General features: G+C 48.7%; 1 protein-coding gene across 1 annotated transcript; it reads left to right on the top strand.

Moving 5' to 3' along the window:
* The first annotated feature begins 922 nt into the window (after positions 1–922).
* LOC140197296 (uncharacterized) lies at positions 923–13,806 on the top strand. The gene is made up of 5 exons (XM_072257233.1): positions 923–1,091; positions 2,044–2,460; positions 3,095–3,201; positions 8,086–8,191; positions 13,476–13,806. The coding sequence occupies exons 2-5, from the start codon at positions 2,059–2,061 to the stop codon at positions 13,746–13,748; spliced, it is 888 nt and encodes a 295-aa protein (XP_072113334.1). The 5' UTR covers positions 923–1,091; positions 2,044–2,058; the 3' UTR covers positions 13,749–13,806.
* Positions 13,807–14,289: the final 483 nt, after the last annotated feature.

The raw sequence follows: 14,289 nt of genomic DNA, 5'->3' as shown, positions 1-14,289 counted from the left end.
GGGAGAAGATGGCAGAATAAGAAGGTCGGGGAGGGGAAAGAGGTTAACTAGAAGGTGACAGGTGAAGCCAGGTGGGTGGGAAAGGTAAAGGGCTGGAGAGGAAGGAATCTGATAGGAGGGGAGAGTGGACAATAGGAGAAAGGGAAGGAGGAGGGGATCCAGGGGAGTTGATAGGCAGGTGGAAAGAGGTAAAAGGTCAGCATGAGAAATAGAAGAAGGGCAGGCAGGAGGGAGGAAGAAGTTACACCTTTAACAATGTCATTTCCTGAGAGAACTGATAGCAAGTTACCAAAATTAAGGATTGTGCTGGGAAAAATCCCTGGTGAATAAACATGTTAGGAGTTCAGAAAACCTGGAAGGCAGGTGGGTAGGAATGTTTAGAGCAGGGGTTTCCAACTTGGGGTCCATGGACTCCGACCCCTCGGTTAATGGTATTGGCCCATGGCATTGAGAAAGGTTGAAACCCCTGGTTTAGAGGGATAAGGCCAAATGTGGGCTTCTGGGATTAGATTAGGCCGGGGGTCCATGGACCCCTCGGTTAATGGTAGGGGTCCATGCCATGAGAAAAAGGTCAGGAAGTCCTGGGTTAGACAGACAGCTTGGTCAGCATGGACCAGTTGGGTCGAAGGGCTTGTTTCAACGCTGAGCAGCTCTGTATGAATTCTTGAGTGATTGAATGAGGGGGACGGGCCGAACGGACTTCCAGGATGTTGTCTTTCGAACCACCCCTGCTGTCTTCTAACATACCGTTTTAATTTCTTCCCGTTTTTCGTGTTGGAGGTTCCGTTACAAATCTGTAGCCCTTTCTCCACACACGCACACACACAGATGTGACTGCCTTCCAGCAGTTTCTGGTTTATATTGGTGTAACAGGGAAGAAAAAAAGGGGAAACTGACTATTCCCTGATCAGGGAGGTGGGAGGAGTCCAGACGTGGAGATTTGGAGAGGAGAACAGGCAAATCTGATTTCCTCGGTTTCCAGAGGACGGGCTCCCGACTGGAGTTTGGGGCGAGTTTGGCTGGGTGTGGCCGGTCGGTACTGAGAGTTGAACGGTCGCTGACAAACGGGCTGGGACCCTCGAATGTCTGTGGTAAGACTTCAATCCGAAACTTTCCAGTGAAACTACGCACCCGGAAGTTAGACAGAGACGGAGGAAATTAACTTTAAAACACTGGCATAAATAATTTTTTAAAGGAAAAATAAGTCTCGGGTGTAGAGTTCCCACAGTGCGGGGCGAATTTTGAAGTTTGGCTTGTGACATTTGTTGCAAGCCATTGGAAACACGAAGTAGATTTAAAGATTCTTCTAAAGTTGGGTGGTCGGCACTTTCTAATTCTCTCAGTCTGGTTACATAGAGCGGGTCGTCTCCGTCTACTCCTCCTTCCTTCCCTCGCTGGGTCTCTGCCCGCCCCAGTCACCACGCTGTGAGTTGAGAAACTCCCGTGACTCAGATCCGGACTGACACTCCCCGGGGAAATTCCAAGAGAGGGGCGAGGGAGTGGCGGGACTTTGGAGAGGGAGCGCCGCGTTGAGAGGGAAGTGGGTCCAGAAAGAGGGAGCTCCGCGGAGGAGGGGGTGCATTGAGATTGAGGATGGAACCCACCTTCTCCTGACCAGGAAGACTGAGGATTGTTAGGGGCTCGGGGTGGTTGGGGGATTGGGAGTTAGTGGTTAAGCCTAGGGGTCAGGGGTTAAGGTCAGGGTTAGGCATGAAGGGTCAGGGGTCAATGGTAATGGTCAGGGGTTAGTAGTTAAGGTTAGGGTTGGGAGTTTCGTGGTTAAGATCAAGGGTTAGGAGTTGGGTCAGGGTTAGGGTTAGGATGAAATGATCGAGGTGGGTATCATTGCAACATTTAAGGGGCACTTTGACAGGTATATGGAAGGGAGGGTCATGGAGGGTTTTGGGCCAAATGTGAGATATTAGATCTATGGTGAGCTTGCAGTAGTCGGGCCGAATGGTGGTGCAGTATATGACTGTGACTGTAACGTTAGGCATGGTTCTGCTCTCTGACCTGACGGCCTCCTCTCCCCGCTCCCCACAGCTCTAGGAGGATGGGATGGATGCGGGGGTCGCTCGCCTTGTGAAACCCCCACCTCGCCCCGAGACCAACCCAGAGGCCGGACACAGAGCTCCAGTCCTTGGCCCTGGGTGCAGGCAACCCCTGAACGGCCAGCCTCTCACTGGCTGTGCGGTGAAGACTGCCCCGGACCGGGAAGCGCCCGGGGGGATTCCGGACGAACAACCCGGCCACGTGCTGGCACCAGGCCCCGAGAGGTCCGCCCAGGCGGCAGACCGGTCCGCACCTCTAGGGTGCTGGGGGCTGGAGGGGTCTGGTGACCAGCTGCCCATCATGAACTGGGAGGCCCTGGAGAGCCATATTGCGGGCTTGCAGCTGCGGGAATCGGAGAGGAGAGCTCGTGAGGGACCCCGGCTCAGGCCTGTGGAGATACCACCCTCGGTGAGAGCCTGTCTTGGGGATGAATCTACAAACAAGGCAACGTGTCTACCGGGCCATGATGGACAGGGAGAGAATCAATGGGGGGGTGATGTGGAGGGGGCAGCCAGGGAGGGAGGACATGTGGTGGAGGGTGGGGATAATCCTCAGGTCGACCGGCATCTGTGGAGTGACGGATGGACGGAAGGGTGGATGAGGTCTGGGACTGGGAGGGGCAGGGGCAGGGGTAGATTCAGGAGTTTGGGGGAAAGCATGGGGGGAGGTGCTGGAGGGTAGCGAAGAGGAGACAGATAAGGCAAAGGAGAGGGAGGGAGGAGTATCTGGGTGATGGATTGGGGAGGGGGAGGTGTCCAGTGCAGTGGGGAAGGAGAGGGATGGGTATCTAGGGTGGGTGATGGGGTGGTGTGTCTGGGGAGGGGAAATGGGGTGGGGGAGGGGGTACAGAGAGGGGTGAGTGGTATCTGGGGAGAGGGTGTGAAGGAGGAGGAGAGTTATCTTGGGAGGGTGGGGAGGAGAAAAGTTGTCCGGGGAAGGAACTGCAGAGACGAGAAGGTGCGAAAGAAGGGAATAGTGGACGGAAAGAGGTGCTGCCTCACCTCACTACCCACCTCCGAGACACTTGCCCTTTCCGTTCCAGCCAACAGGCCGGAGGAGGTCAGACGGTACGCAGCGTTTGGTCTCCTGGCACCGGGCAGACAGCACAGCCTGGAAGGCATTGGGAGCCACCATCGGCTCGGAATCCAGGTGAGGAGGGAGCACTGATTCTCATCATGCCAGCGTTCACAGCACCTTTAGTGGGGCAGGGGGTGTTTGTGACAGGTGGTCACAGGGCAGTGCATTACCTCCTCAAGGAGGGAGCTCCGTGCTGTGTCAGGAGTGGAGAGCAGGGAGGGGCAGTAGCAAGAGAGCTCCCACCCCCACCCCATCCAACACCTGAGCCCTGTCGCTCGCATAGACCTGTTTGACCAGTAATCACGTGTCCTTGGGGGAACTCCAGCAGAAAGATACCCGGGCAAACAATTGTGATATTAAACATAATTGCTTCCTCTTTTTAACTTCAGACAGAACACTGCAGCACGCTACAGGCCCTTCAGCCCCCAATGTCATGCCAGCCCTTTAACCTATTCCAAGATCAATCTAACCCTTCCCTCCCCTGCGCCATGTCTATTCCCTCTTCGCCACCATCCATGTGTCTATCTACAAGTTTTTTAAATGTCCCTAATGTATCTGCCTCTACTACCATCCTTACTGCACACTTGCCACTCTGCATAAAAGATCAGACTTACCTCTGACACTTTTCTCCAATCACCTTAAAATTCTGCCCCCCATATTAACTATTTCCAACCTGGGAAAAAGTCTCTGGTTATCCACTCAATTCGTCCTTCTTATCATCTTGTACACCTCTATCAAGTTACCCGTCATCCTCCTTCACTCCAAAGAGAAAATCCTCAGCTCACTCAACCTCTCCTCATCAGACATGCTCTCCAATCCAGGCAGCATCCTGGTAAACCTCCTCCGCACCCTCCCGAAAGCTTCCAAAGCTTCCACATCCTTCCTACAGTGAGGCGACCGGAACTGGAACACAATATTCCAAGCGTTTAAATCCTTTCTGTTTCATAGAGCTAGGGTTAGGAGGGCAAAGGCAAGATTAAGTCCCAAAGCACTGTGCTGAGGGCCAGATGGTAATCAACAGTTGAGATGGGACCAATTAGCAGAAGATACTTCCTGTCAGTAGACAGGTAGCCATTACAAAGGTGGGAGAGGAGGGATGTTTAAAAGAGATGTACAGGTTAAGTATTTTATTTCCACAGAGAGTGGTGAGTACCTGGAATGTACTGCCAGGGGTGGTGGTGGAGACAGATGCCATAGTGGTGTTTACAAGTCTGTTGGATCAACCGACACGTGAGCAGCCAGAAGTCATGGTGCATAATGACATAAGTAGAAAAAGGGAGAAGGTCCTGAGAAAGGAATACGGGGACTTGGGAAGGAAGCTGAGAAGCAGGTCTTCAAGGGTAATAATCTCAGGATTGCTGCCTATGCCATGCACAGAACAAGGTGGTAGAAAAATGCGTGGCTGAAGAATTGGAGCAGGAGGCAGGGATTCAGATTTCTGGACAATTGGGACCCCTTCTGGGGCAGGTGGGACCTGTACAAAAGTGACGGGTTGCACTTGAATCCAAGGGGAGCCAATATTCTTGTGGGCAGGTTTACTAGAGTGTTGGGATTGGTTTAAACTAATACGACAGGAGGGTGGGAAACAGTATGATAGAGCTGAGGTTGAGCCAGCAGGTTTACAACTAGATGATGGTTGTAACATGAATGTAAGGAAAGCCAAGCCAATGATTGGGTACAAATGCAGACAGAGCAAAGAGTTAACTTGTACCACAGAGGCAGAATTCAAAAGGGCAAAGAATGCAGGACTGAAGGTGCTGTATTTAAATTTACGTAGCATCCGGAATAAGGTGGACGAACGTGTGGTGCAATTAGAGATTGGTCAGTATGACGTTGTGGGCATCACTGAGTCGTGGCTGAAAGACGGCCATAGATGGGAGCTTAACATCAAGGGATATACTTTGTATTGAAAGGATAGGCAGGAAGGCAGAGGCGGTGGTGTGGCTCTGTTGGTAAGGGATGGAATTTCATCTTTGGAAAGAGGGGACGTATGGTCAAAGAATGTTGAATCTTTGTGGGTTGAATTAAGAAATTGCAAGGGTAAAAAAAACATTATGGAAAACATACAGAGGCCTCCAAATATTAACCAAGATGTAGGGTTGAGATTGCAAAAGGAGCTGGAAAAGGCATGCAAGAAGGGTAATGACACAATCATAATGGGGGACTTCAATATGCAAGGGGAAATCAGGCTGGTGTTGGATCGCAAGAAAGGGAATTTGTTGAATACCTATGAGGTGACATTTTTGAGCAGCTTGTGCTTGAGCCTACTCAGGGAAAGGCCATCTCAGATTGGGTGTTGTGTAATAACCCAGATGTTGTTATGGAGCTTAACATAAAGGAACCCTTAGGAAGCAATGATCATAATATGATTGAATCCATACTGCAATTTGAGAGGCATGAGAGAGGAGCTTGCTCAGGTGGATTGGAGGAGGATACTGGTGGGGATGACGGCAGAGCAGAGATGGCTGAAGTTTCTGGGAATAGTTCACAAGGTGCAAGATAGATAGGTCCCACTGAAGAAGTTCACAAATGGTGGGGGGAGAGACAACCGTGTCTGACAAGGGAAGTTAAGGACTGCATAAAAGCCAAGGAAAGGGCATATAAGGTAGCAAAAGTGAGTGGGAAGTAGGATGATTGGGAAGCTTTTAAAATCCAACTAAAGGCAACTAAAAAAGCTATGAGAAGGGAAAAGATGAAATATGAGGGCAAACTAGCCAATAATATAAAGCAGGATACCAAAAGATATTCAGTTATATAAAGAGTAAAAGGGAGGTGAGAGTTGATATTGGCCCACTGGAAAATGATGCTGGTGAGGTAGTAACGGGGGACAAAGAAATGGCAGATGAACTTAATGGGTACTTTGCATCAGTCTTCACTGTGGAAGACACTGGCAGTGTGCCAGAGGTCTGTGAGTGTCAGGGAGCAGGAGTGAGTGTCATTGCTATTACAAAGGAAAAAGTGCTTTGTAAACTCAAATGTCTTAAGGTGAATAAGTCACCTGGGCCAGATGGACTACATCCCAGAGTCCTGAGAGTGGATGCATTGGTCCTGATCTTTTGAGAATCGCTTGATTCTGGCATAGTCCCAGAAGACGGGAAAATTGCAAATGTCACTCCACTCTTTAAGAAGAGAGGGAAAAAAAAGAAAGGAAATTATAGGCCTGTTAGCCTAACCCCAGTGGTTGGGAAATTATTAAGGATGAGGTTTTGGGGTACTTGGAGACTAATGATGAAATAAGTCAAAGTCAGCATGGTTTGGACAAAGGAGACGCAGTGGATGTCATTTACTTGGATTTTCAGAAGGCATTTGATAAGGTGCCACACATGAGGCTGCTTAACAAGATAAAATCCTACGACGTTACAGGAGAGGTACTGGCATGGATAGAGGAATGACTGACGGGCAGGAGGCAGCCAGTGGAAATAAAGGGGCCTTTTCTGGTTGGCTGCCGGTGACTAGTGGTGTTCCTCAGTGGTCGGTATTGGGACCGCAACTTTTCACATTGTTTGTCAATGATTTGGATAATGGAATTGATAGCTTTGTGGCAAGGTTTGTGGATGATATCAAAATAGGTGGAGGGGTAGATAGTGCTGAGGAAGCAATGTGATTGCAGCAGGACTTGGACAAATTGGAAAAATGGGCAAAAAATGGCAGATGGAATACAGTGTTGGGAAATGTATGATGATGGGTTTTGGTAAAAGGAACAATAGGGCAGACTATTATCTAAATGGAGAGAAGGTTCAGACATCAGAGATGCAGAGGGACTTGGGAGTCCTCATGCAAGGCTCCCAGAAGGTTAATTTACAGGTTGAGTCAGTGGTAAAGAAGGGAAATACAATGTTGCCATTTATTTTAAGGGGAACAGAATACAAAAGCAAGGAGATAATGCTGAGCCTTTCTTAAGACACTGGTCAGGCCACACTTGGAGTATTGTCAACAGTTTTGGGCCCCATGTCTCAGAAAGGTTGTTTTGTCATTGGAGAGAGTTCAGAGGAGTTTCACGGAGATGATTCCAGGAATGAAAGGGTTAACATATGAGGAGCGTTTGGCAGCTTTGGGCCTGTAATCATTGGAATTTAGAAGAATGTGTGGGGATCTCATTGAAACCTACCGAATGTTGAAAGGACTAGATAAGGTGGATGTGGAGAGGATCTTTCCTATGGTGTGAGTATCCAGAACTAGAGGGCACAGCCTCAACATTGAGGGGCCACCCTTTAGAACAGAGGTAAGGAGGAACTGTATTAGCCAGAGAATAGAAAATATGTAAAATGTTCTGCCACAGACTGCGGTGGAGGCCAAGTCCATGGATATATTTAAGGCGGAAGTTGATTTTTTCCTGATCAGTCAGGGTGTCAATGGATACAGCAAGAAGACAGATGTATGGAGTTGAGTGGGATCTGGGATCAGCCTGATGTAATGGTGGAGCAGACTCGATGGGCTGAATGGCCTAATTCTGCTCCTATGTCTTATGAATATGTGGGGAATGGAGGGGTTTGGGGCTTGTGTGCAGACGGAAGGGAGTTAGCTTAGCAAAAACATAGTAGGCCGAAGGGCTTGTTCCTGCTTTGTATTGTTCTGTGTGCTGTTCACACCCTCAAGTTCACGTTGGCCACGAACACTTTCTGTCTCACTTACAAATCCCAGCCTCCCCCCCCCCCCAACACCAACCCGACAGTTAACCATCTGCTTCTAGTTTTCTGCTACTTGTGATAGTGGAAGCATCAACACAGGGCCGAGGGGGGCTTGGTTTGACCTCCCCCCTCCCCCACCTTCACTCCCTTGCGACCGGAGAAGGTGACAGTCCCATGGGGTGGGGGGTGGGGGGTGAGGTCATTGGCCGGGATTCTCGCTCCCCCATCACTGGGACACTGTGCAGAAGGGCAGCCGCTGCCAGTGGGTTGGCAGCTGAGCTCCGACCTGGGATCAGTGTTCTGGGATAACTCCCGGCTTCCCCTACAGGTTCCACAGTCGGATGAACCTCCAGCTCTGTTTTACCAATGACAGCGATAGTGACAGTGATACTGGGGATGTCAGTGAACCGTCTCCTGAAGATCCCACACCTGAGGTAGGACTTTATTCTTTTATGTTTACATTTATTTCGAGATACAGCATGGTAATAGGCCCTTCTGGGCCAATGAGACTGGGCTGCCCAGTTACCCCCTTGTGATCAATTAAGCACTGAAGGCTACGTTTGTTTAAGAGTACAGAAGGGACAAGCAGGCCGACCATTGTTGGGAGTGGGCCAGTGGTGAGAGTGGGATAGTCAGGCTTTGGCCCAGAGGAGGCGTCGGCTGGAAAGAGGTGTTAGCTGTGGGTAAGCTTCTGTCAGGTTTCCCTTTTTACATACAGCGTCGTTCAAATGGCCGTCATGGTTCTTCTTGCTGGATGTCCCAGTGTCCCAGAGTCTCCCAGGGAACTACATCTGCTTGAAGAGCATCTGGCTGCAGCTCCCTGAAGACCGTGTTAAGGATCGGGAGCAACAGCTGGATGACCCTCGGCTTGTACGGGAGAGTGAGGGGATCGTCAATCGGAGTTACAGGGAAGTAGTCACCCTGAAGTTGCAGGCGGCGGGAAGCTGGCTGACTGACAGGAAAAGAAATGCAAATGTAAACAGGCAGTTAGCACAGGGCACCCCTCAATAATGAATATATCGTTTTGGATACCGTTGTGGGGGATGACCTCCCAGGGGAATGCCACGGCGACCAGGTTTCTGACACTGAGCGTGGGTTGGTGGTGCAGAAGGGAAAGAGGGAGAAGAGGGGAGCGGTAGTGATAGTGAGGGGAACAGACAGGAGATTCTGTGAATGTGAACGGGACACCCGGATGGTATGTTGACTCCCAGGTGCCAGGCTCAGGGGTGTCTTGGATCGCGTCCACAGCATTTTGGAAGGTGAAGGAGAGCGGGCAGATGTCTTGGTACATATTAGTACCAATGACATAGGAAGGAAAAGCAAAGGTCTCCTGAAGAGAGAATTTAGAGAGCTCGGTAGAAAGCTGAGAAGCAGGACCTCCAGGGTAGTAATTTCTGGATTGTTATCTCTGCCACGCACCAGTGAGGGTAGAAACAGGGTGATTTGGCTGATTAATGTGTGGCTGAGAAGCTGGTGCAGGGGGCAGGGCTTCAGGTTCTTGGATCATTGGGATCTCTTCAGGGGGAGATATGAGCTGTTCAAAAGTGAGAGGTTGCACCTGAACCTGAGAGGGACCAATACTCTTGCGGGCAGGTTCGTTAGAGCTGTTGGGGAGGGTTTAAACTAATTTGGCAGGGGGTGTGGGAACTGGAGTGAAGGATGGATGGTAATGTAACTCTCGCTTTGGCTAGCGGCTTAATATAGGGGGTGATAACCCCAGGCCCAGCCAAACTTAAGAAATCTCGTTTGGGTGGATGCTGCGCGATGTCCCTGTTACAAATCAGTACCACGAAATAACAAACTGTACACAATATGCGATTAAACGATTATGCTTTATAATTCTTACTTTGACTATATGGTTAGTAAAGAAATGAAAAAAAAAGGGCCCAATCTTATTAACAGTCTGTTGCGCAAAGTTGGAGCTCACTGATAAGTCAATCGTCCACCATGGACCTCCTTTGATCATCGCTCTGAGCCCACCCCATCTGGCGGTCTACCAAATCTCTCCATTCGTGTCTTCTCTCCTCACCTCTCCCCGGCAAAAGCCTGCAAAACTCTCCTTCCAGATTCACAAGATCCTGATTGGCTAACATGCATAACCTGTTATCTCCAGCCATAACCCAAAGATTGCTGCTACAGAGAAACCGTTACCTCAGCAGTGAACATTACAGAGAAGCCATTACAGCACATTACAGTAAAAAAAAGCAAAGACAGCATGCAGTCAGACTGTCAGGAAGAGCAGGTAGATGATAGGACAATATTGCAGCCAGCAGGGTGAGTACCAGTGCATTATGGATGCAGAATCAAAAAGGGTAGCAAATGCAGTACTCAAAGTGTTATATCTTGATGCATGGAGTATAAGAAATAAGGTGGATGATCCTGTTGCACTATTACAGATTGTCAGGTATGATGTTGTGACCATCACTGAATTGTGGCTGAAGGATGGTTGTAGTTGGGAGCTGAATGTCCAAGTTTAAACCCATAGTATTACAAGAAGATTGCTGACATGTAGCAGAAGGATAGGAGGGGAGGCAGAGGGGGTGGTGTGGCTCTACTGGTAAAAAATGGCATCAAATCAGTAGAAAGATGTGGCGTAGAATCAGAAGATGTGGGTTTAGTCAAGAAACTGCAAGGGTAAAAGGTCCCTGATGGCAGTTATATACAGGCCTCCCAACAGTGGCTGGGAGGTGGACCACAGATTACAACAGGAAATAGAAAAGGCGAGTCAAAAGGGAAATGTTATGATAGCCATGGGAGATTTCAACATGCAGATCGATTGGGAAGATCTGGTTGGTAATGGATCTCAAGAGAGTGAGTTTGTTGAATGCCTACGAGATGGCTTTTTAAAGCAGTTTGTCATTGAGCCTACCAGGGAATTAAGCTATACTGTATTGGGTGTAATGTAATGAACCTGAGGTGATTAGGGAGCTTAAGGTAAAAGAACTCTTAGGAGCAGTGATCACAATATGATTGAGTTCAACTTGAAATTTGATAGGGAGAAAGTAAAGTCTGATGTAGCAGTATTTCAGTGGAGCAAAGGCAATTTCAGTGGTATGAGAGAGGAGTTGGCCAAAGTAATTTGGAAGGAAATGCTGGCAGGGATGACAGCAGAGCAGCAATGGTGTGAGTTTCTGGGGAAAATGAGGAAGGTGCAGGATAGATTTATTCCAAAAACAAAGAAATACTCAAATGGCAAAATAGTACAACCGTGGCTGACAAGGGAAGTCAAAGCTATTGTAAAAGCAAAAGAAAGGGCATACAACAAAGCAAGAATTAGTGGGAAGACAGAATTGGGAAGCTTTTAAAAACCTACAGAGAGCAACTAAAAGAATCATTAGGAGGGAAAAGATGAAATATGAAAGCAAGCTAGCAAACAATATCAGAGTGGTAGTAAAAGCTTTTTCAAATATGTAAAAAAATAGAAGAAAGATGAGAGTGGATATAAGACTGCTAGAAAATGAGGCTGGAGAAATAACAACAGGGGATGAGGAGATGGCAGATGAACTAAATGAGTATTTTGCATCAGTCTTCACTGTGGAAGACACTGGCAGTGTGCCAGGTGTTGAAGAGTTTGAGGGAAGAAAAGTGGGTGCAGTTACTATTACAAGGGAGAAGGTGCTCAAAAAGCTGGAAGACCTAAAGATGTATAACTCACCCGGACCAGAGGAACTGCACTCTAGGGTTCTGAAAGGGGTAGCGTTAGAGATTGTGGTGGCATTAGAAATTACCTTTAAATAATCATTGGACTCTGGCATAGTGCCAGAGGACTGGTAAATTGTAAATGTCACTCCACTCTTTAAGAAAGGAGGAAGGCAGCAGAAAGGAAATTATAGACCAGTTAGCCTGACCTCAGTGGTTGGGGAGATATTGGAGTCAATTGTTAAGGATGAGGTGATGGTGTATTTGGTGACACAGGACAAGATAGGACAAAGTCAGCATGGTTTCCTTCAAGGAAAATCCTGCCTGACGAACCTGTTGGAATTCCTTGAGGTTATATTAATATAGATAAAGGGGATGCAATCGATGATGTATTTTTGGACTTTCAAATGCCTTTGATAAGGTGCCACACATGAGGCTTCTTGCCAAATTAAGAACCCATAGTATTACAAGAAAATTCCTAACATGGTTCGAGCATTGGCTGATTGGTAGGAGGCAGCGAGCAGGAATAAAAGGATTCTTTTCTGGTTGGCTGTCAGAGACTGGTAGTATTCTGCAGTTTTTTTATGCTGTTGCCAAGTTTGCAGATGATACAAAGATTGGTGGAGGGGCAGGTAGTATTGAGGAAACAGGTAGGCTGCAGAAGGACTTAGACAGATTAGGAGAATGGGCAAGAAAGTGGCAAATGAAATACAATGTTAGAAAATGCATGGTCATGGTAGAAGAAATAAATATGCAGACTATTTTCTAAGCGGGGAGAAAATCTAGAGATTTGAGATACAAAGGGACTTGGGTGTCCTTGTGCAGAACACTGTAAAGGTTGACCTGCAGGTTGAGTTGGTGGTGAGGAAGGCAAATGCCAGGTTAGCATTCATTTCAAAAGGTCTAGAATACAAGAGCAGGGATGTGATGCTGAGGCCTTATAAAGCACTGGTGAGTCCTCACCTTGAGTATTGTGAGTAGTTTTGGGCTCCTCACCTAAGAAAAGATGTGCTGGCATTGGAGAGGGTTCAGAGGAGGTTCACAATGATGATTCCAGGAATGAAAGGGTTATCATATGAGGAACGTTTGATAGCTCTGGGTCTGTACTCACTGGAATTCAGAAGGATGAGGGGGGGAATCTCATTGAAACCTTTTGAATGTTTAAAGGCCTAGACAGAGTAGATGTGGAGAGGATATTTCCCATGGCACAGGAGTCTAGGACAAGAGGGCACAACTTCAGGATAGAGGGGCATCCATTTAAAATAGAGATACAGAAATTTCTTTAGCCAGAGGGTGGTGAATTTGTTACCATCGGCAGCTGTGGAGGCCAGGCCTTTGGGTGCATTTAAGGCAGAGCTTGATATCCTCTTGATTGGACATGGCATCAAAGGTTACAGGGAGAAGACCAGGGAGTGAGGCTGAGGAGGAGATGAGAATCAGCCATGATTGAATGACAAAGCAGACTCGATGGGCCAAATGGCCTAATTCTGCTCCTATGCCTTATGGTCTAATACGGTGAGAAATGTTATCCATTCAGATCACCAGAACACTGAGATGGTGCAAACTGAAAAGCAATGCACAATGTAGTGTTTCAGTCGCAGAGAAGGAGAGGTGCACATTGATAGTAAGATGTAAGGGCCACGACAAGGTAGATTGTGAGATCGGGTCCATTTTATTGAACTAGGGCACTGTTCAAGGGTCTGATAACAGCGGGATAGAAGATGTCCTTTTGCCTGGTAGTAGGTGCTTTCAGACTTTTGTATCTTCTGCCCAATGGGAGAGGGGAGACGAGAGAGTGCCAGAGGAAGATAATGCCTTTGATTCTGCTGGCTGCTTTACCGAGGCGGAGACAGTTGTCCATGGAGGGGAAGCTGGTTTCTGTGACTCTGCAGTGCTTTGCAGTCGCGGACACACCCAGCCGTGATGCATCTGGTTGGGATACCCCAGGCGAAGCAGCTGTGGCAGGAGATGGAAGAGGGAAGGTTGGGTTGCAGGTGGGTTGGGGGGAGGAAGGGTGGTATTTCGGAGGTGCCAGGGTGCAGTTGCTGACCAGATGTGCCTGGTTTCTCTCTTCCGCAGTTGGAGGCCGGAGAAGGCTCGGGGGCTAAGCGAGCTCTGCTCATCCGCAAGAGGGAGCTGGAACGGGAGGCCAAGCGCAGCCTCGCCCTGGTCAAGAGGCAGCTCGACCTGGAGAGGCAGCGGCAACGAGAGCGTGCAGCCTCCTACGCGGTGAGTGGGAGCTGCGCCCGACCCCCAGGACACTCCACTCCCCGATGTCCCACCCAGTCCAGCAACCCACCGAAAGCCCCCTCTCTCCATGGACTCTGTCTACACTTCACACTGCTGGCATGATCAAAGACCCTCACTCACCCCGGACCTTCTCTCTTCTCCCAATCCCATCGGGCAGAAGATACAAAAGCCTGAAAGTATGAGCCAGCAGGCTCAGGGACAGCTTCTATCCCACTGTTGTAAGTCTATTGAAGAGTCTCCTAGTACAATATGATGCCCTCTTGACCTCACAATCTACCTGGTTATGATCTAGCACCTCACTGTTTGATGCACTGCACTCTGTAGCTGTTACACTCTGTTCTGCACTGTTATTGTTTCAGCTCGAAGCACTGTGTAATGATCTGACCTGTATGAACAGTATACAAGACAAGCTGTTCACTGTATCTCAGTACATGTGACAATAACAAACCAATTCCAATTCATTTCTGCTCCCAGCCAGCGGCTTGCGAGTTCAAATCACAACTTGCAGAGTCGAGCCAGTCCTCGAGGGTGAGGGAGCACTGCGCTGTGAGAGGGGCAGTGTGGTGGGAGGGGCAGCGAGGAGGGAGCGTTGCAATGTATGGGGGCGGCGAGGAGGGAGTGTTGCAGTGTGTGACAGGCAGTG

This window comes from Mobula birostris, chromosome 5 (genome assembly GCF_030028105.1).
Source record: "Mobula birostris isolate sMobBir1 chromosome 5, sMobBir1.hap1, whole genome shotgun sequence".
Classification (NCBI taxonomy): domain Eukaryota; kingdom Metazoa; phylum Chordata; class Chondrichthyes; order Myliobatiformes; family Myliobatidae; genus Mobula; species Mobula birostris.
The sequence above is the reverse complement of the archived record's forward strand: the minus strand, read 5'-3'. Positions and strand labels throughout refer to the sequence as shown.

Excerpts from the sequence above, each read along its gene's own strand:
- LOC140197296 (XM_072257233.1), top strand. The coding sequence starts at position 2,059 with ATGGATGCGGGGGTCGCTCGCCTTGTGAAACCCCCACCTCGCCCCGAG. Across the intron at positions 2,461-3,094 it reads CTGTGGAGATACCACCCTCG|CCAACAGGCCGGAGGAGGTC; the intron begins GTGAGAGCCTGT and ends TTTCCGTTCCAG. Across the intron at positions 3,202-8,085 it reads ACCATCGGCTCGGAATCCAG|GTTCCACAGTCGGATGAACC; the intron begins GTGAGGAGGGAG and ends CTTCCCCTACAG.